This window comes from Rhyacophila brunnea, unplaced genomic scaffold (assembly GCF_057557595.1).
Source record: "Rhyacophila brunnea isolate RB1 unplaced genomic scaffold, BYU_Rbru_1.0 scaffold_10, whole genome shotgun sequence".
Lineage (NCBI taxonomy): Eukaryota > Metazoa > Arthropoda > Insecta > Trichoptera > Rhyacophilidae > Rhyacophila > Rhyacophila brunnea.
The window spans coordinates 3,263,573-3,287,029 of NW_028232752.1; the positions used below are offsets into that span (position 1 = coordinate 3,263,573).

At 37.6% G+C, this 23,457-nt stretch overlaps 1 protein-coding gene across 2 annotated transcripts; it reads left to right on the forward strand.

Moving 5' to 3' along the window:
• The first annotated feature begins 1,162 nt into the window (after positions 1-1,162).
• LOC147078825 (sorting nexin-4-like) lies at positions 1,163-23,016 on the forward strand. Of its 2 annotated transcripts, none has more exons than XM_085949923.1 (10): positions 1,163-1,495; positions 4,541-4,647; positions 10,467-10,605; positions 14,686-14,863; positions 15,500-15,638; positions 16,274-16,419; positions 17,985-18,147; positions 19,296-19,457; positions 19,994-20,108; positions 20,953-23,016. In XM_085949923.1, exons 1-10 carry the CDS (start codon positions 1,418-1,420, stop codon positions 21,001-21,003), a joined length of 1,278 nt encoding a protein of 425 aa, XP_085806049.1. In that variant the 5' UTR covers positions 1,163-1,417; the 3' UTR covers positions 21,004-23,016. The 2 variants fall into 2 exon arrangements, with proteins under 2 accessions (XP_085806049.1, XP_085806054.1); XM_085949928.1 differs by having other exon boundaries at positions 16,292-16,419.
• The last annotated feature ends 441 nt before the right edge of the window (positions 23,017-23,457 follow it).

Here is a 23,457-nt window from a genome sequence, read left to right on the forward strand (position 1 = left end):
AAAAAAATGATGTTTTGAGGATTGGTTGCCCAATCCAGTAATCCTTGCATACCCTTCCAGAAGCTGTCCCGTTGGGAAAACATCGCATTCTGGAGGGCCGCGATGGTCCTCTCCGTCAGATGATTAGCTGATGACGAGTGGTCGTACCGACGCAACTCATCATTTAGACCTAACTCTACGAACGTAAGGGCCGCCAAGAATTGTTTTTGGGCGTTGTGCCACTCCTTACTTGTCCCCCTGCTGAAATAAGGTACGTAACGAGGATACCTCAAACATCAGCATCTTAATCGTATAATCGCTCGTACGTTAAACTTTACCTCCTATAGCTGTTCTGCTTCGCCGTCTGGTGTCCATTGCTTTTAGAATATCCTCCTCACGGTCATTCAGATGATGCGCCATAATCACTGATCACTTAACGTTCACATAACTATCACTTAACAGTCGTCCAAGATAATTTTTTTGATAGTTAGAAATGAAATATCAGACGCAACGTCTAAACAATAAGAAAACCAAATCCAGAATGAAGACAAAGGACTCCCAAACTCCCTACGTAAAAAAGGTACGCGCGGGTATGACCAGTTAATAAAAAGGGAGGAATGACCAACGACAAGAAAAAGGAAAATAAATTAGTAGAATATAGCTTCACGCGAAGAAGGGAGAGCAAACACTATCTCAAGGACTTCAAAGTCAAATTCGAATAATGATTATTATTATTTTGTCGTTTTTGTTCTTGTCGACAACTGTCACTTTTCAAAACTTTTGCCATTATTAACACGTCTAAATGACTGATACTGCGCACTTATAAGAAACGTCAAATGCGTTCCAGGTGAGGGGAATGAATACTGAAACGCGAGAGGAGGGGATTTAGTTCTCCAAGCTCCAAAGTTCGCCGCGCATCACCTTAAAGTTCCGCACTCTACCTACGACGTACCTAGGTAGTTTAAAATGAATTATATTGCAATGCTATATTTTGTTTTCGGGATGGATAAATATAAAATACTGAACTTATTAACATATTTAATTTAAAAAACAATGTTTAAAAATAATTATAAAAATAGAATTTTAGAAAAACATTAGTGCTGCCAGATATCTAATTTCCATTTTCCTTACATACTAATAATATTAATAGTATTGCCACTATTTATAATCATGACATTTATTTGCGTTTGACAATTCAATAATACATGTCATATTTGGTAGGTTTTACGTCTGACGTCGAGAAATCAAAAACTATTGTAATCAATGGACTAATTAGATAAGTGACATCAAACAATGAGAGTATATACAACACAGTATGTACTGGACATTCAACAATACTATACCGACGACATTTTAAGTACAGAATTGTTGTTCGTTGGGTCCAGGATTTCGCAAATTCAGTGACAGTAGAAAACACAGATTGTTTTCAGCTGTAGTTATGGAAGTCACAGCGGCTGTTATTGAAACAAAAGAGATCATAAATACGTATGTGTCCCTCAGCGACATAAAGGAACAAGTAAGTGAGCTTTGGATATTATATTTCCATCGTATTGCTGCGGAGTTGTAATGATTATCTAGGTAACAATTTTTGACAATCAGTCGAGCAGTTTATTATTTAAGATTGGTGATATCGATGATTACCTAGCCCTTGTGGCATTATTCTATTATTATTTTTCTTTAGGTATTAATTTTGAAACATATCCACTGTTAGTTGTTGGGTAATTTTAATGTGTAGAAGTAATGAAGGTAGGTAGGTCACTCATTATGGTCTGTAAATATTGAAGCTAGTCTAATGTTTCGTTTATTAATGATAGGTACTAGCAGAGAAAGATGTTAAACATTATTTGGCTACGTATTTGTTGGACTTACGCATGGTGTAAATGAGAAATGTTCATTTTTCTTGTTAGTGTGTACCTGATACCTATCTGAGAAATTGGGAGTATCAGTTATTTTATGGCAATACCTTTGTTCAACCCATTAATTTTATTTACCATATAGGATAGGCTCTTAGTTTATAGGTTTTTTTTGACATTCTGTAAGGCAATGGAGGTGATTCGTGGACTGATAAGCCCGCTGTCACATATAAACTCGCCTCGTCTGCCGCACAGCCATAAATCAAACCTTCTAGGAACGCCAATCCGGTGACCTAGTGACTGTCGCACGTAACCTCTCGAAACGTATAGATATTTGGATTGGCGAGCCGGTATAGGAATGACCAATTCGTAATTGTTCATATGCGTTTTGGTGTATTCGACTCGCAGCCCGAGAAGCATGCAATTTGTTGATAGCAGCACTAGATGTTTTTTTCTAACTGAAAAGTCGCATTCGACCAATCTGCAGAGCTCCATTTGGCAATGTGTGTTTTGTGAATAAGTTGACGTCACATCGATGTATTTGACACGTTGCAGACGAGGCGAGTTTAGATGTGAGAGCTGGCTTAGTGTTTGATGCTATGCAGGCAATGTGGTTTTCATGCAGGGGAACAGGCAGGTAGGAATCAAATTTTGTACAAAAGTCGAGTTCTGCCTATATATATATATAAAATATATCTTTAATCTAAATGTTTATTGTGGTGAACATTTTGAATTAATATTTTGTAATGTTTGTAACATGTGAAAAACAAATGAATGAAAGTGACTTAGCTCCTAGCAATGACATTATTAATGGACAACGCACTCAATACAGTAGCTAGCAAGTAAATTCGCATGTATAGGTAGACGTCACGCAATTTCCATTATGCGATATCACGCATCGGGAATTTATAGCAATATGACGTTTATTGTAATGGCGTTAGAGCAGTGTTTCTAATGTCAATGTTCATTTGAGTGAACCCGTTCGAACCGAACCATTCGGCAAACTCAACAAAAAGCATCAGGAATATATAGCAATATCACCTTTATTGTAATGGCGTTAGGACAGATTATGCCATTCGGCAGACCCGAAAATAAAGTGAGTGTCATTTTCTTTTCCAGATGATTCGTCCATATTAATAATGTCATTGGCTCCTAGTCATTAATAAAAAAGAATGTGATTCATACATACCAAGAATATAACCATAACTTATTGTTTTGTGCCATATGCAATTTTAGTATGAAAACATGTGATGGCATTTGTGGAATGTTTTTTGTGTGGTTTGATTTTATAACTTATTGAGGATACTTATACTATTTGAGGAAAATTAATATTTCGTATGTTGAAAGTTTTAAATTGAAACGTGGCAGTTTGTTTATTGCCGGAAAATATTCACTATTTTTTGACCATAGATAATTCAATTATTGTGCCGCAATAGAAAGTACCCATCTCACAAGGAAGTAGTTATTACAACATTTTTATTAGGTCATATTCTTATTTGTCCGGTACAAATCTTGCAATCGATTTTTAACTAACTTCCCGGCTAGCTAGACATTTGAAACTTTTAGAATATATCAGAACACGATGCCAATGCATTTTTTTAAATACTTGTAGCCATTTTTAAGTAGAATTAAATTTATTTTCAGTTAATTCTGCTTTGTATGAAAAGTTATTTCGGAAGAAATCCGTAATCCAATCCACTATTATTGGTTGCTAAGGGACTGGGGTCCTAGCAACTAAATTATTAAAATATACGTGCGTTACTATGGAAATCGATATGAGTGTCAAAATGACATTTCAGTATTATTTCTATCAAATACAATTTTTTTTGATCGTTTAAGCTAGTCAAGTCAAGTTTATATGATTCAATAGAAAATTTAAAAATGTATATAAAAAGTTTTTTTTATCTTGTAATTATTTTTGTATAAATTGCTCAATATTCTTAGCAGATTTGACCATGAGATGTTGTACTGAAAACAGATGGCTGTATAGCATTGATATCGCGTTGTTATTTATACCAATAAATTTACAGATTAAAATAATTTTTTGTGGGACACGTATAAACACTAATTAAATTTTTTAACTGTTATTATATGTAAAATATATACTTAATATATTGTTTGAACCTGGTAGAACTACATTATAATGTTTGCAGCAAAGTTATGTTTGTTAATTCTATTTTAATTGAGTCATTTACGTTGACAGTTTTTTCAGGCTATAAACCCATTTTCGGATAAATAACATGTGGTTATAGTCAACCGACTATAACCACATGTGAAATGGTCTTCGAACATAGACGTATTAGTTAAAAAGAGGGGCAAGGAATCGGCTTTATCATACAACTGAATGAAGCAGGCCAACAATTGCCGACAACTTATGAGAAATAGCGACGCGATAAAAAAAATCCAGGACATCACGGAGAATTTACTTTGGTCATTATAGCCTGCCCATATAATATAATGTTAATGCGGAAATTTTGCTGCAAATTGAGCCTGCCTCACCATACTTGCCTGCTTCACCATACTTTCATATAACCTGCCACCCCTAGTCTTCGAATAATGCAATCTCAATATTATACGGTCGTCTCTTTCCAGTACAACAGCTCACGATTAATTGATATGGCGATTTACATATGTACAATTTTCTGGTCATGCATAGCATCAACCAATTATATTGTATTTATTATAACTGTATAATTTGGTGTTTTTAGGATACCCTTGTGAAGCATGCAGAAATAAATATCTCCGAGTCGGAGAAACGAGCAAATGGTCCTCTGCACGTACGGGATCATTACACGGTCTATCTTATTGATGTCAAGTAAGTATTTGTCAACACCCATGGTACTTAAATACTGTGATATTTTATGGCAATAGATTCCTGAGTTGATTCGGCAAAGTTCATTACCCATATACCTATCGACAATTGGCATATCGAATGAAGTGAGATTTTTTTGAGATCAAGCTTTAGGCTTCTTTTCTTCTTCTTCTTTTGCCATATCCGCCCCTTAACTGGAGCATATGGACACCACGCGGCGCCTCAAAGAATCCCTGTCACTCGCCAGTCTTCTCGCTTCGTTCCAGGTCAAACCAGCATCCCGCAGCTCCGCCGTATACACTCTGTAGATTGTATTTAGCGGCCTTCCATGACGCCGGAATCCGGTCGGCTTGAAGAACAGACAAGCCAGGTTGAAGTTCTCTTCTGGCATCCACAGCACGTGGCCGAGCCAAGTCCAACGTCGCCTCTTCACTTTCAGCGTGATGAGAGGCTGCTTGGTGTGTTCTCTTATCTCCTCGTTGCTCCTAAAGTCATACCACCACACACCCAGCATTCATCGCAAACATCTGTTTTCGAAGCTCAGTATACGGTTGCTCTGAGCCTTCGTAAGGTGCCATGATTCGCTACCGTAAAGCAGCACCGTCAGAATGCAAGCGTCGAATAGGCGGCATTTGGTTTTGACCGAGTACAATCGTGAGTCTCAGACATTCCGCATCGAGTTAAATGTTGCTCCAGTCATTCCCATTCGGATAGCGAGCTCTTTCTGCAAAATGCCATCTCCCGTGGTGTGTACCCCCAGGTACTTGAAGCTGTCAACGCTCTCGATGTTTTGTCCGTCGCTAATCAACGGCTGGTCGGCCCCAAGTGGACACATTGACGCCAGTAGATGTGTTCATAGCAAAAGTTGGGAAATGCCAAACTGCCAGCAAGTCCCATCTGCTGGCCTCCCCGTGGCGACCTCCGGGCAATGCAGCGTACGCTGTAGCTAACAGCAGGGGGCGAAGGGCGAGTGACCGGCGCCATAAAACTGGCCTTCTGGCTAAGGGAAGGAAATCCCCGACAGAAAAACCTGGTCGAGCCGACCTTCAGGGCCCTCGTGGCTCAGGCCTCGGGAGCGCTGGGCTAATCACCTTGCCTCCTTAAACGAAACAGATTAACAAAACACCTACACAGCAGCCTCGGACGACAACCGGCTCTGTAAAACGACGACCTTGCATGGAAATGGACAATGAAACAGGTAGAGTAATCCTCTCTAACAACTCGAGTATGCGCATTGGGACATATAATGTTCGCACCCTGCGTACCCCCGGAAAGGACCTGCACGCCACACGCATCATGCACACCTATGGTGTGGACATCCTAGGGCTGAGCGAAGTGCGCTGGAAAGGAGCCGGGAGAAAGTTGATTGAGGGTTACTCTATTGTCTACTCAGGTCAGGAGCAATACCATCGCCAGGGAGTGGCAGTGTTGATGTCAAAGAGAGCGGCCCGTTGCCTCGTGAAATGGGAACCAATCTCGGAGAGACTGATACGTGCCTCCTTCAAGACGCCTGGTAGCTCCTTGACCGTCTTTCAGTGCTACGCCCCCACTGAGGATGCCGACGCGCAGACAAAGGATGCTTTTTACGATTCTCTCCACGCGGCAGTCTCCGCCATCCCCCGAAGAGACCGCGTGATTGTAATGGGGGATTATAATGCGAGAGTAGGAGCAGACCCGGTGCTTGGCCCCACGGTGATGGGACGACACGGCCTCGGTGACCCCAACGATAATGGTGAGCGGCTCGTAGAATTCGCCACTCTGAACGAGCTTGCAATCGGAGGCACTGTTTTTCCCCACAAAGACATTCACAAATATACGTGGACGTCTCCTGATGGACGCACGAGGACGCAGATTGACCACTTCTTATACAGCTTGAAGCACCGAAAGGAACTTCTCGACGTGCGTACTTACAGAGGCGCCGATATCCATAGCGATCATGAGTTACTTATTGGAAACATCCGAGTAAAACTCAGTCGCCAGGCGAGGCCTCCAAAGTGCGAACGAATTGACGTTGAGAAGCTCCGACGCCGAAGAATTCGGACCGACTTCGAAACTGCTGTACGAGATAGTGTAGATCGTATCTACGAGCGGCACAAATCTGAATCCGACCTCATTGAGGCGGACTGGAGCCTCATAAAGAGTGCGATTGTGTCGTCGGCTCGTACCGTCCTTGGTACCAGAAGGAGTGAGCAGCCAAAGTGGATGTCTGACGAAACGTGGGTTGAAATTGGTGAACGAGCCAGGCTGAAAGCCCTGAGAGACGAGGAGAGAGACCCCGACCGAACCGAGGACCGCCGGACTGACTACCAGACCCAAGACAGGGTAGTCAAACGATCCGTGCGGTTGGACAAGCGCAATTTTATGAACCGGCAAATTGAAGCGGCAGAGGAGGCAGCAAGCAGAAATGACACCAGGAAACTCTTCCGAATCACCCGTGAAGTCTGCGGCAGGCGACCACCGACTCCCGGAGCCATTCGTGGTCCCAGTGGAGCAATAGAGTCTGACGCAGAATGCGTCAAGAAGATTTGGAAGAATCATTTCTGCGGAGTGCTGAACCGCCCACCCCCCTTGGATCCCTTTGACATATCTGCGGAAGCTTTACTTTTGGACATTCCCCGAGCGACCGACATTTCCGATTGCCCGCCCACGCACACCGAGATAAAATCGGCTGTGAAAAGGCTCAAGAACGGAAAGGCACCGGGGGGAGACGGGATTCATCCTGAATTCCTCAAGTACAGCTTGAGCGCAATCCTGCACCCTATGTTTCATCTGATGACAAAGGTGTGGGAAGAAGAGCGCTGCCCAAGGGACTGGGTGAACGGTGAAATCATCACACTTCTTAAAAAAGGTGACCCTCTAAGCTGCGACAATTACCGAGGCATTACGCTACTCAGTGTTCCGGGAAAGATTTTGGCAAACATCATTTTGATGAGAATAAGGGACCCAATAATGCACGTCCTCAGGAAAAACCAAGCCGGGTTTCTACCTGGTCGAGCGTGTGCAGACCAAATCCACAACCTTCGATGTCTTCTCCAGCAGAGCCATGAGTTGAACAGTCCGATGGCCTGCTGTTTTGTGGATTATGAGAAGGCTTTCGACAGTCCGCACCGCCCCTCCCTCTGGATGATACTGGGAGCATACGGGATCCCTCCCAAGATCATTGCCATAATCAAAAGCCTGCACGAGAATAGCGAATGCTGTGTCAGAATTGGAGACACTGTCACGGAATGGTTCGGGGTCACGACCGGAGTCAGACAGGGTTGTGTCCTTGCACCGTTTCTCTTTATCATTCTCTTTGACTTCATACTACGGAAGTCAATACCACCCGACCGAGGCATACCTGTTACCCCCACGGTGAAGCTATGCGACCTGGAATACGCCGATGATGCTGTCCTATTCGACAACTCAATCGAGGGCATTCAAGAGACAATCGACAGGTTGTATAACAACTCCTCTCGCGTTGGTTTGAAAATCAACGCGAAGAAAACCAACGTCTTGTGCAATAGCACCTGTCCTGATCCAGATTTCCCTCTGATTAGCGATGGACAGAGCATCGAGAGCGTCGACAGCTTCAAGTACCTGGGGGTACACATCACGGGAGATGGCATTTTGCAGAAAGAGCTCGCTATCCGAATGGGAATGGCTGGAGCAACATTCAACTCGATGCGAAATGTCTGGGACTCACGATTGTACTCGGTCAAAACCAAATGCCGCCTATTCGACGCTTGCATTCTGACGGTGCTGCTTTACGGTAGCGAATCATGGCACCTTACGAAGGCTCAGAGCAACCGTATACTGAGCTTCGAAAACAGATGTTTGCGACGAATACTGGGTGTGCGGTGGTATGACTTTAGGAGCAACGAGGAGATAAGAGAACGTACCAAGCAGCCTCTCATCACGCTGAAAGTGAAGAGGCGACGTTGGACCTGGCTCGGCCACGTGCTGCGGATGCCAGAAGAGAACTTTAACCTGGCTTGCCTGTTCTTCAAGCCGACCGGATTCCGGCGTCCTGGAAGGCCGCTAAATACAATCTACAGAGTGTATACGGCGGAGCTACGGGATGCTGGTTTGACCTGGAACGAAGCAAGAAGACTGGCGAGCGACAGGGATTCTTGGAGGCGCCGCGTGGTGTCCATATGCTCCAGTTAAGGGGCGGATATGGGCAAAGAAAAGAATCAGATAAAATCTGGATCAGGATAGGTGCTATTACACAAGACGTTGGTTTTCTTCGCGTTTCTTTTCTTTTCATGCACTCATATATTTTGTACTGTAAAAATTCTTCCTTCTGTAGGTACTTGATTTAAAAATATTTTCTTTTGTCAGTTGTCTGCCTGCAACCAAGGCGAGTAGATAATAAAATCAATACACCTGTTCTTTAGCCAGGATACAATAATAATTATTATTATTATTATTAATAATTATTGTACCACGTGCATGGATTTACTGGCAGCAATAGTGTGTATTTTGAACTATCGTGACAATAAGTGTTTACACGTAAAAGTGTTAGGTGTCTCTCCAATCTCATTCTTCAAGAGTGAGCGAGACGTGATGTTGTTATTTTTTGCTACTACTTTGATAGATCGTAAAAATCGGTTAACCTCAAAATGCGACGTAATTTGTTTTTTTAGCCTGCAGGTTCGCCACTATCTTTTTACTGTGCAGGCGCAGATCGAAAAAATCCTACTGTCGCATGAAAATTCAGAAGTTTCTAAACTTTTTTGATTCATCCATGCAAGCTTGCAACTTCAGCATAATACATGTTTACCCATACATTTTTTTGTTATGGCCGCGATAATACTTACTGTTAACAGTAAATCCATGCATGTGTAAACGGGGTATTAATTCAAAACATGCTCTACGTAACCTGTTTGTATTCTTTTACGAGATTTTACATATTATCTACCTAATTGTAGCCATGTTTTCCTTTGAAGCCGCTGGTAGACAGTGCTTACCAGTGGTAAAAGGTGGGGGTAGGCTGTTGATCCGACATGAATAGTGCACACTAAATTTTGTCAGTCAAACGCATTTGTTTTCATTAAACTAAGACTACAATATGTATATTGGTGTTTGTTAGCTTTTAATATTCAATTAAACCCTGCATAATCGAAACCATAGTAGATAATAGCAGTGGCGGCTCGTCCACATGCACTGCGGAACTGCAGCACCCCCAAGCAAATTGAGAAAAATGTAATATTATAATATACATAAATTTATGTATATTATATAAATATATGAATATTATTTAATGGTGTTAAGCTCGCCCGCGCACCGATACATCCAATAATTATCATACACTGCGATACAAATATCAGTAAAGTGACGCATCGCGTGATTTTATGCAGTATCATTTTTGATGGAATATGCTCGATGGGCGAAGGAGGGGCGCGAGGAGCGGGGCTCGCGGAAATTGCACCTTTTGCAAGACGGGTAGATATTAAAAACGATTACTAGATGGCATTCAAAGTCAATTTTCGAATAAAACGGAGTTACACATTTTTCTAGTTTCAATGACGATATGCGTGTGAAACATACCCTAAGTATTATATTATTGTTGGACAAATTTAGTCATCCAGGAGTATCCAAGAGGTACAAAACGTCCGCAAGGTAGACCTAGAGGCCACTGGATCGATAAAATGATAAAGTTCTGCGGAAGTACGTGGCAATTCAACTCACAGGACCAAGAGAAGTGGAAGCAGCTTGAAGAGGCCTTTATCCAGCAGTAGATAGATTCAGGCTGCTGATGATGATGACGATAACCCTCGTATTAGATAACAAAGTCTTCTTTTATGTTTCATTTTCTTTCTTGTTTAATTTTCTTTCAGAGTTACAGACCAAAATTTCACACAGCTACAGGATAGACTGAGTTCAATATGGCGGCGTTACACAGAATTTGAACAACTTCATGACTATCTTCAAGTCACTTATCCGTACATCGTTATGCCCCCACTCCCAGAAAAAAGAGTATGTAATTTTTCAGTTTACTTAGTTTTTTCTGTATACAGATTTATTATTACCAACGGAGTAATTATTGTTAAAATTCAAAAAATTGTGCTTAATATTATAATTTTTTATAGAAATATCTTTTTATAAAAATTAAAATTTAGCAGTAAATTGTATCGGTAAAATACTGAAGATGAAACAAAATTCAAATTCAAGCCTCATAAATATGGCTGTCCTAGGATACTACAGCCCTAGCTTCCTTCATCAGGTACCATTTAATTATTCGACCATCTCTGATCCTAATAAGATCATATGGGCCTCCACAGAGTAGAGGTTTGTATTGACAGATTTTGTTTTTACGAGAAATGGATGTCAGCCACTTGCTCAACCCATTAGGTCCATACTCTCACTCATACACGAATTGAAAAACAATATGTGTACTTGCCAGACCCAGGATTCGAACCTGGGACCGATGACATTATAGGCCGACGCTTCAGTCTCGCAGCCATCATGTGTGTCATCTATTAGTAATGTTTAACTGACTCATACACAAAACAATATGTGTACTTGCCAGACCCAGGATTCGAACCTGGGACCCTCGACACTGTAGACTGGCGCTTAAGCCACTGTCACCATGATTATTATTTTAAGATGAGATTTGGCATGAAGATGTGGACACCAGGTAAAAGCGTAAAATTCATTCTACGTGCTATTCAGGGACAAAGCTTTAAATTTTTCACTTTAACAACTTACTCCTGTGGCCAATTTGAAATATAACTACATTACCAATATCCCAGGTTCTAAACCACTTACAGTCACAATCTTGTTGTATAAATAAACATTTTCAAGATCAGGGAATAAAAATAGACAAGTTTTAAGTAGGTCGAGACTATTTATTTATTCACAAAATGACAAACTTGTGGTTTTGTCCGGTCTGTCCACATTATTGTTTCAAATTCGTCATTGAGTTTCCTGACTAAACGATGCCTCGCACAATCACGAATATGTCTTTTATCACAATATGATATGCAATATATTGGCGACATCTGTTTTCCCTACCACAATTGGTGATAAGTTAAAAACAATTTAATACTATCGACCGGAGGTACTTGATTCTATATATAATATGATATCTAACTTGTATAACAAATCAATACGTTTTGACGATTTATTATATGCTTATCGAGTGTATTATTGTTGACAATATAGGGGGTTTTTTACAAACACTTTTTGTTTGTTATATTTTTTTATTCGACCCTTGACTTAATAGGTAGGTAATGGAGTTTTTAACTATTTTATTGTATTGATTTGTTATATAAGTTAGAATTAACTATTTCTTTTATTCAACGAATAATTGCCAAAGTAGCTTGATTTGGAAGAGCACTGATTAGTAGGTATTAAGATTGACCAATAGTTAAAATTTGTCGCAATTAGTATGTCACCTCGTAGCATAGTGGTAATGCAACGGATAGGGCGTAAACATGTGAGATACGGGGTTCGATTCCCCGTCGGGTTGGCTTGCTTTTTTTCTATTGGTTATAATATATTCTCTCAGAAAGTGTTTTTCAAAATTATATATGTTATATAAGTTAATAGTATTCGTGGTCAGTGTTTATTCGCCTTTTGGTGAGTGTACACAGTGCCTGAAGATGCCGAAAGGCGACACCCGGGTCACAAAAAACGACTCTAATGGAATAGTACAAAACTTAAATCGATTAAAATTTAAAAACAAATTTGTATTCAACAACGGTATCATTGTTTGTACATGCTGACCAATGACATATTAAATGGACGACTCACTTCATACCCGGCGCGCACGAGAAATTGTGCATGAAAGTCATTCACAGATGTATAGGTAGATGTCACGTGACCATTGACGTATCCGTTTCCATTATGCGATACAAGCTTCGAGAATTTATAGTAATATAACCTTTATTATGGCGTATTAGTGTCATGACTCATTGCGTTAGAAACAGATTCTCGGTTACTTATGACTTCTCGGAGATTAGACGCAAGTGAGCTCAGCGAATCACAGGCGACTGACTGTCCAATGGTTCCTGTCATTCAATTGCATTGAATAAACATTCATGAATATCTTAAAATGGCATTTTATAAATAATAAATAATACTAACACATGAAAAGTGATATCCCATCTTTCTTGGAGTGAGTAGATTTTTTTACAATTCTTAACTAGGCACATTGGCATTTTGTAACACAATAATAACGGTGGAGTCGAAACCTGACAGTCAGAAATTTTGTATGGGCAGACCCAGCGGTGTCGCCAGACCGCTTGCAAGCAGAATGTTCATTTGAGCGTAGGACACCGATATTAAAATATGAATTTCGCCATCCGGCAGACCCGACACAAAGTGAGTGTCATTTTATTTTCTAGATGCTTCGTCCATATTAATGTCATTGATGCTGACTGACACTTGTATATGTAAACTTTTGTAGGTGATAGTAGAGTAGATTTACTAAATAAAGCCATACAAAATTGATGTCCTTCATTAATTTATTCCCAGTTCTACAAATTTTGTACACTTTGACCTTTTGTAACCCCCAATTACTTTGACCTTTTGTAACGAATTACCTCTAATACCTGCCAAATTATCTACATTCAAGCTTCAGTCACTGTGTAGGTACATCAATTAATTGCAGTGCCGAAGGGCAACTTTTGTAAAGAGGTAGGCTGTGGAAATCTGAGAAAAAGAGCACACTTGTCATGTATACTTATGGGAAATAAGAAGATACTACAACAGCGATGGCAAATACGTGGCACGCTAAAAGTTTTCGACGGCACGTCAAAAAATAAATTCCTGTATGTGAAAGTATTTTTTTTATATTGAATCATGTACATTCAAAGACTAGAAATAGGTTGACAAAGGAAGATTCAGCATTATTAATTTACAATCAACGACATATCTGCCTGATATAAAAAGTCTCACAAATAACATGAAACAAAAAACCTCTAACAAATAATTAGTGTGTTATAAAATGTACATCTTATATCTATAATTTTTTTATATATTCAATAAATCGTCACTGTTTTGGCAGAAGACATTAATTCGAAAAAATGACATATTGAGTTAGTTATACCAAAATGTTCCTTAATTTAAACTTTACTGTCTAAAAACCTTCTTAATAAATAAACAGTCTTTATTTTAAAGTCATCCTTTTTACGATTACTTAATAAACTCATATGATAGACCATTTCAAACATTTTAACAACTTCAAAGTCAAATTACTCAAAACTAGTATTCTCCAGTTAGTGTGTTCTGCCACAACAGAGACGAAATATGATTTAGAATATTTACATTATATCATGTGTCAAGGAATGGCACGCATCACGAATTAAAAAAAAAATCAGCTTATTTTGGCACACTGATCAAATCCTATTTGCCATCCCTACTCATTACTACTGATAATCTTCTTCTTCTTCGACCATGTCCGATCCTAATAGGATCATATGGGCCTCCACAGAGTAGAGGTTTGTATTAACAGATTTTGTTTTAACGAGAAATGGATGTCAGCCACTTGCTCAACCTATTAGGTCCATACCCTGACCCACACACATATTGAAAAACAATATGTGTACTTGCCAGACCCAGGATTCGAACCTGGGACCCACGGCATGATAGTCCCAACGCTTATGCTGCGCGGCCACCGTGGGCGTTACACACTAATGATAAAGACAGACTAATTCGATGAAATTTCAATAGCTCACTGACGTCATAAAATTGACCAGCGAAATTGTATTTTTCGGAACATTTCTACGCATCAAAAATCATTAAGTAAAATTATTTTTTATTTTAAAAACAACCTATATTAATTTATGTGTGATTGAATGGCGTTGAAATTATTTTTTTAAATTATCTAATTATTAATTATTTTGGCTCATAGACAATAATATTATTCGCAAATGTTTTAGGCTTAGCCATCGGAGCCTACCGTATTGAATGCATTGCAATAGACATGCTAAGGTCACGTGGCTTCAAGTCTATACAAAAAAATATCAGCATTCCTCGGCGAATAATCCGACACATACGATAATTGAAAAGAGATGGTGTGCTGTGTCTTATTCATAATGATTTATTTTTTAGATATTGTATTCATGGCAAAAATCCGACACTCTCAATCCTGAATTCGTCGATCGACGTAGAGCCGGTCTGGAGAATTTCCTTCTCCGGATTGCCTCACATCCTATCCTCTGCTTCGACAATCACTTTATTGGATTCCTGCAATTGGAGCATGGCTGGCGGGAAACAGTTATTGAATCAGGTGAGGATCGACATGTTCTCTGTAGAATAATATTGGTTAAGTGGCCTTTTCTTATTCCCTCGAATTATTTACCCACTTCACCTTATCACGCTTTAGCATTGCGTAAGTTAAAATCATCGCTAATGCATCACAGAAGATATGTTGTGTCATTCGTAGACTCGAATGCGTTCAGTTTGAAGAAAATACATAAGTTGCATGATACCATTATCTAAAATCAATAATTCTCTCTACAGATAATAATGTGTACACATTTCTGTGGGTATATAAAAGTAAATACTCTATGACCATGTCCGATTATAATAAGATTATATGGATGTCAGCCATTTGCTCAACCTATTAAGTCCATACCCTGACTCAAACACAAATTGAAAAACAATCTGTCTTATCTCGCTCTAAAATTTACCACAGCCAAAAGAGGTGCTGTTAAAACATAGCACTTATTGTAACGATTACAACTAACTTATTGTAATTGTTACAATAAGTGTTAATACTTCAATACAAACCTACTCTAGATAGCTGCCGTAGCGGCCGAAAGCAGTTTTGTGTATAAAATAGATGCGCTGGCTGCAATTGTAACCCCCTGCGCTCGCTCTTAATGCAGTTTTGGTTATTAATTTTACTCTTGCTTTCTTTCAGGATATCTTCTCTTAGCCGAAAAGAAACTGAAGTCACTTACGGTTGCGATTCGATTGAAGACGCCGGACGCTAAATTTGAAATGATAAAATCGTACGGAAAACAATTGGAAACTAGTCTAAATAATCTGCTCTATACCAGGTATTCATTATTTAATTTCAATCTGTATATTTAAAGTTACCGCTTGATAAATATTATATTAATTACATACCATAAGTAAAAATCACTAGGCTGTTGCTTATCAGTTGATTGAACATACATAATTTTGAAAAACACTTCTGAGAAAATATATTATTACCTATAGAAAAAATCTTTTTGAAAAAAGTAAGACACCCTGCAGGAATCGAACCTGCATCTCTCGGGTTTACGCCCCGTGCGCATTGTCCACTATGCTACTAGGTGACATACTAATTACGACAAATTTTAACTATTGGCCCTTATAATACCTGCTCATCAGCGCTCTCCAAATCAAGCTACTATTGGCAATCGGTTTTTGTTTAAGTATTGTATTTAGTGAGAGGTGGTGGGGGTTGCTACTCGACTGAAAAATTAGAACAAAATGGATTGACTCGACTAAACGATTTTACTAAATTACTCGACTGAATTTGTTTGTTCGTACACGTTTAGTTACCAAATTACTCGCCACTCGAATTAATTACTCGACTAAACCAAACCGGCCTTTACACATTGTTGAGGTATATTATATATGCATGCTTTGTGTTGGAGTCCAAATGTCGTGAAAACATCTTAATTGTGGTAGCATTAATATTTTCAAGTTTTCTTAATTTTTCTAGATCAAGAATGGTGGAAAAGCAATACACGCTGTGTAAACTGCATGCAAATTACGGAAAACTGTTTAGCGAGTGGAGTGTCATAGAGAAAGAAATGGGAGATGGACTGCAAAAAGCTGGCCATTATTTTGGTGAGAAAACTACTACACTATATATATATATATAATTAATTATATAATTAAAATGATTTAGTTAAATTAATAATTATATTATTTAATTAATTATAACATAATATGATCTAATTAAATTAATTATATCCAAGCCAAAGTTAGTGACAAATCACTACTATTCACGAGAGCAGAAAGAGTGAAAAAAATTCATGTTAATGAGAACAAATTCTTTGTGGTTAGCGGGACGGTGTGTATAACTCAAACGTATAACCGTGTGTGATATGCCCAAAAAAAAAAATACACTATACGAACATTTCACACACGGTTATACGTTTGAGTTGCGCACGCCGCTGCCACGCCGTCACCCGCCCAACCACTGCATTCTAGCACTTAGTATTGGAATTTTTTTTCCTTTCATTTATGGTAGAATAATATTGTTTTGGAGTATGTAGTGTTAATTTATTTATTTATTTGCAATTAGAATTTTTAAATATTCCTTTTGGCTGTCCAAGAAAAAGTACAAAGTTCATAAAGAAAACACCGAATTGTTTTTTTTTTAAATTATTTTATTCATATTTTTGTTTGTATTTATGTTATGTTTTGTTTGTTTATTATAATCATTTTAATTTTGGTACGTTACGTTAGTGGTAGGTACGTTAATTCTTATTGGGTTTCTCTAGGGTTATCATTTACGCCCAAATTGGAAAATTCTAACTCTGTTTGCAATCATCTATGAAGAACGCCCTTTTGCCAGTCTGTAGAGGCTTTTTTTGTAAACCTAACCTCATATTTAACTAAAAATCACCAAAATGTTACTTACGCCCTTTTGGCTTGGAGCTGTCGATATAATCGTGGGTATACTGACAGAAAGCATTAACTCATTAAAACAAGTTCTGAGATAATCGCAAAAATGACTTCAATTTTTTTTCAAAGCGTTCTCCCACGTAGATTTTTTTATGATTTAAAAACATTTTTTCTACATTATAAAGACTAACCTTTATGGCAAACACAATATACGACATGTTACAAGTCCTGTATTTTGTATACACAGAACGCATTAGGTCATTATCATGCTTTCTACCAGAATAAAAAAATAACAATATGATTTAATAATGTTTCTATTTTCTCACCTTTATATCCTATGCCTTTGTGCATTTTGCCAGGACGTAGAGCGTAAAATTGTATACATTTTGGCATTTAAAACAGAAAAACAGCAAAAACTGAAATAGTGCGTTCTGTCAGTATACCCTCGTAATGTTATTGCTATTCTCCTGATGCATGCTTAACATAATTAATATGATCTCTCGGAGATTGTAATCGGATGCATTTGAAATCAAGTAAGACGTGTTAACTGTGTTATTCTATGACATTTGACAGCTCACGGTCATGGGCGGCCATGTTAAAAAATATCACACCTGACTGTTAACTTCCTGCGATAATTAACTGCCTGAATATGACATATCATATTTATCACTTTTTTATTGATTTTGGAGTTAAGTGATATGTTAGAATAGTCGTGTTGTAATTCTCTCTGGCCATCTTTAATAACAGGTTGTAATATTGTCGTTTCTTTTTAATTTTTCCAGATTCCATTGCCGATAGTATAGATAGTATTTTAGAAGATGAAGAATTGTACGCTGACCAGCTGAAAGAGTATTTATTTTTCGCGGAAGCGCTGCAGAATGTCTGCAGAAATCACGAAGCCTTACAGTTAGCCGTAGAAAATGCCGAGGACTGCCTATCCTCTAGGTAAGCTAGCAACTTGAATATATAAACATTATTGTGTACATGTACACTACATTAGAACTCCGATTACCCAAAGTAATCAAGAGTATCCGGGCAATCAAAAAAATAAAAAAAACAACTTGTCGAGTGTGGAACCAATACCTACCAAATACGAAGTGACTTTTTCCATTGTACCTAGAAATTTTAAATTCAGTACACCGATGCTAACATAGTGACAATATCGTCTCTGTTCTGGCAGAACACACTAACTGGAGAATACTAGTTTTGAGTAATTTGACTTTGAAGTTGTTAAAATGTTTGAAATGGTCTATCATGTGAGCTTATTAAGTAATCGTAAAAAGGATGACTTTAAAATAAAGACTGTTTATTTATTAAGAAGGTTTCCAGATGGTAAAGTTTGAAATAAGGAACATTTTGGTATAACTAACTCAATATGTCATTTTTTCGAATTAGTGTCTTCTGCCAGAACAGTGACGATATATTTTGTTCAAATTTGGGGGCGGTCCAGTACTCCAAACGTGTCTGTAAAAAACTAAAACAAAACTAACTTTTTTGCTGGCCATGTTATTGATCTGAATTTTGCGCAAATTGATTCTTTGTGGTAGATTTCTAAATAGAAATATAAAAAAATAGTTGATTTATTTTCTGAGATAATTAAAAGCAAACATTTGAGTTTTCAGTTATTGTCATTCTACATTAACATTATTTCTTTAATTGCTGCACATTCATTGACAATTAACACATTCGCAGACACATGTTAAATACGTCATGTTAGTGATATGACACATTGAAATTATTGGATTTAATCTAAAATACGACTTCTATAAACGTCATGTCATATTCCGTTCCACAGTAGAGGACGTCAATGGACGTCTTGTTATATCTCATCTCACAGAACACGACGTTTATAGACGTCGTTTCTGAGAACGTGTTAAAAGCAGTATATTGTTACAGTAACTCTAATAAATGCGACAAATATATATTATATTTTGTCGACACTGATGAAATGAGCAAGGAAAATTTTTCTTAATTAATGTTATTCATATCAATTCAATGAACAGAGATATTATATCTTATGATAGAAACTTTTAACTTTCTGATTTCTTAGTCTCCATAAAGTAATTATTATAATTTATTTATCTATTTTCTAGAACTACAGAAAGAGATAGAGCGGCCCAAGGCAAGTCTGGCTTGATGTCTAGGCTATTTGGCACAACAGATCCCGATATAGTTCGAGATCAAACGTGCAGAGTCCTCGATTCTAAAATAATTAGCGATAAGGCTGCTATTGAAAAAGCACACGAAGATCTCAGGTAAAAAATTAAGCCGCATTTAGACCAAGCGAGCAAATTTTTGTTCTTCCCCACTCCGGCGAAATTCTTATGCTCGCTCAACAAAAAGCGAGAGAATTTCACTGGAGTGGGGGAAGAACAAACATTCGCTCGCTTGGTCTAAATGCGGCTTTACATGCAATAAGGATTATAATTATTATTATCAATACACAGCAAAACGCCTAGCGCGGAGAGTATGGACTTAATAGGTTGAGCAAGTGGCTGACATCCATTTCTCGTAAAACCAAAATTTATTAATACAAACGTCCACTCTTTGGAGGCCCATATGATTTTATTAGGATCGGACATGGTCGGGAAAAAAAAACTTATGTAACTTGCAATTTTATCAACTATCTCTTTATCATATTAGTGTTACATTACATCACTATGTGATAAACAGTATAAATACCTTCCAACATTTTCAAAAATGCAAATATCTAATTAACTTATCTGAATGTATGAAGAAGCAAGGGTATGTATGTTTCATAATAAATTAATTTTAAAAAATGTTTTTATAGAGAGTTCACCGAAAAAGCGCTCGTCGATATTGAACGCTTTCAAAAGCAAAAAGACAAAGATTTACAGGAGACACTAGCTGGATATGTCGTACTCCAAGTGAAGAATGCTAGAAAGGTATATACATCTTCTTAATATTTTTTGTATATCAGTTGTACAATCTGATGTGAATCTTGGTCTTATCACGAGGATGTTTCATAACAGATTTTTTTAATAATTCAGCCACTTGCTCCAACCTATTGGGTACACAATATGTGAATTGGCCAGACCCTGTAATGACAGTTTAGACGGCTAACTTATTGTAACAATTATAGTACCTCAATCATGGCCAAACAAGGGGGGGGGCTGACAGGGCTCTAGCTTGGGGGCCCGGCGAGACGAGTCGACCAGATAAGTGAGATAAACACACCACAAATTTGATTTTATAGTAAAAATGACGCCTGCGGCGCTATTTTCCTTCAGCAATATTACTATTTAAGATACAATTTTTAATTGTTTTTCAATACTCGACATCTCCATAATTCAGATGGATGTATTAAAATATACAATAAAACACTAAATATGTATACCCATTATTTTTTCGGCGTACATTTTTTTTTAAAACGCTACTGTAGAGCGTCACACTGCCTTTATCTTTAGCGATAGGTAGGGGGGCCCGACAAAGCTCCGAACCTGCGGGCCCGCTTCACGATGTAGGGCCCATGACCTCAATACTACCCTCCATAGCCTCCTTGCATATAGAATAGATGTGAAAAAGTGTGAGGGAAGGTTACATCGCTTATTTCTTTTGTCCCATGATTGATATTCAGCAGTAACATCAATGGAATGACAGTACAAAATTTCAAGCTCAGTCAACATTCTCTACTTTCAAAGTGTTCTATCCGTTTATAGCAAGACTGCACAGTGGCAGCCCAAAAACAAAATACAATAAATTTAATGTTGTTTCTTCTTTCTTTTTAAGGGGCTTCAGACGTGGACGCAGATTAGAGATTGCCTTGACAGCATACCTTAAACCAATGATACTGATATAATTTTTACGCTTCACAAATGCTGTTTTGTTATAAATTTCCTGTCACCAATTATGCTGCCAATTTCGTGTAAACATTAAATTTATAAATTATCATTGTAACATATTAAAATAACAAAAGAAAAAGAGAAAACATAATGCACTTTTTGAATGTTTTCAAAGAGTGCAACTGAGGTGCTGGGGATTGAACCAATACAAGTGGACTGGTGATGTTTATTTAATGTTTTAAGTTTTTAAAGGAGGACAAAAATCATGCTGAAACATTCAAATTATACATATTACATATACGGCTGCTATGAAGATGATAATTATATTTTATACATGATGCTGGTTTGACGATTTTATTCACAACTTTGGATATAATATGTAATTGGATAATTTGGAAAATGGTTATACTACAGTAAAACCACGATTTTACATTGTGTAACCTTGGTTTGGGACTGCAGACATGCCTATAAATAGAAATGCATAAATGCGTGTGGAATTCATTTCAATTATTTGCTTGCGTTGAATTGAATTTTTAATTTAATTTTGAATATTTCAGACGTAAATTGCGGGAAATAAAAACGTTAACTTGCAAATTCGATGTACTATAATGAGACGGGACTGCAGAAACTATACGTAAATAGGGGGAAACATCAATTCCTGACACGTAAAATTGAGGTTCCACTGTATCTCTACATATATGTCCAATCGTAATAAGATCATATGGGCCTCCACAGAGTGTAGGTTTGTATTAACAGATTTCGTTTTTCCGAGAAAAGGATGTCAGCCACTTGCTCAACCTGTCCATACTCTGACTCATACACAAATTGAAAAACAATATGTGTACTTGCCAGACCCGGGATTCAAACCTGGGACCCACGACGCTATAGGCCGACGCTTTAGTCGCGCTGCCATCGTGGGTGTCATACGAAGTGTGTGTGTACAGATATGTAGGTAGGTAGGCGGTGACATAAACAATTGCCTGTAACTGATTTTTAAATCATTTGTCATTTGTACTAGATTAATCGTCAGCACCTCAACGAATTTTGTTTACCGATAATTCTGCGTATTGTAATGAAATAATAACTATTAGTTTTTGTACTTTGCAATTTTTGTTTTGTATAGGTATCTCTCGAATCAGTTTGTTTGACAGACAGACAGACACTGGTCTTAGATGTCTGACATTCAATACACGAAAATAGTACCTAAAAATTATAAGAATTTATTTTGTTACGTTTTTTTAGGTTTATTTTTATTAATATTGTTACATATTAATGAATTTGTCCAATTTAATGTGATTTAAAACATAGTTTAGTTTGTTTTTTTTTTAGTTGAGAGTTTACTAAGTTAAATTACTTGTTTAGTATTGATTTTAGTACTAATTTATATTTTTATTAAACCTAAATTAGTAGATTTAATACGACTCTTGTCAATTTAATCTAGGCTCACAGAAAACCAAAAATGATTATATTTTGACATTTCATAACATCGATCTTGACTAAAATGTTAATTTGGATATTGTAATCAATGACATTATTAATGGACAATGCACTCAGTACAGTAGCTAGCAAGTAAATTCGTGCATAGGGACATTCGCACATGTATAGGTAGACGTCACGTGACAAAATTTCGCAATTTCCATTATGCGATATCACGCATCGGGAATTTATAGCAATATCACCTTTATTGAAATGGCGTTAGAACAGTGTTTCTAGTGTCAATGTTCATTTGAGCGAATTAAAATATGAATTATGCCATTCGGCACACCCGACAAAGAGCATCGGGAATTTATAGCAATATCACCTTTATTGTAATGGCGTTAGAACAGATTATGCCATTCGGCAGACCCGACAAAAAAAGTGAGTGTTATTTTTGTTTCCAGATGCTTGTTCCATATTAATGTCATTAATTGTAATACATATTGTGTCAAAATGGATTTTATTAGTTTTAAATCTGCCGTTTGATTAAACATACTGGCAAAGTGTCCTGGTATGGTACTAGAAGGCCAATGTGAAAAATGACTAAATACATGAAAAGAGGGTAATATTTGCGTAAATAGATACCATATCGCAAGTGGATAACTACAAGGTTCTAAGTGTTTGTTCTTGGCGTAACAAAAGTAATAATGAGGCAGCTTAGAATACTACTTCATTGATGGGTTTGTTTTCTCAAGGATGAACACTTGGAACCTTGTAGTGTTGGCTCATGATATGAATTCCTACAATATATTGTTAAATTTTTAATTGATAGAAGGTTTGGCTTATTCCATAGATATCAGTTTTTGTATATTTATCTATTGCGTGAATACAACTTACTGACATACCCTCCTCTGGACTCCTCGAATACTAGTGATAACATATATGTGGACAAAGATATAATATACTATTGTTGAATTGAAAACACAGATGGATAATTTCTTTTATTGTGTTAACTGTCAATTCATGGTGGACATGC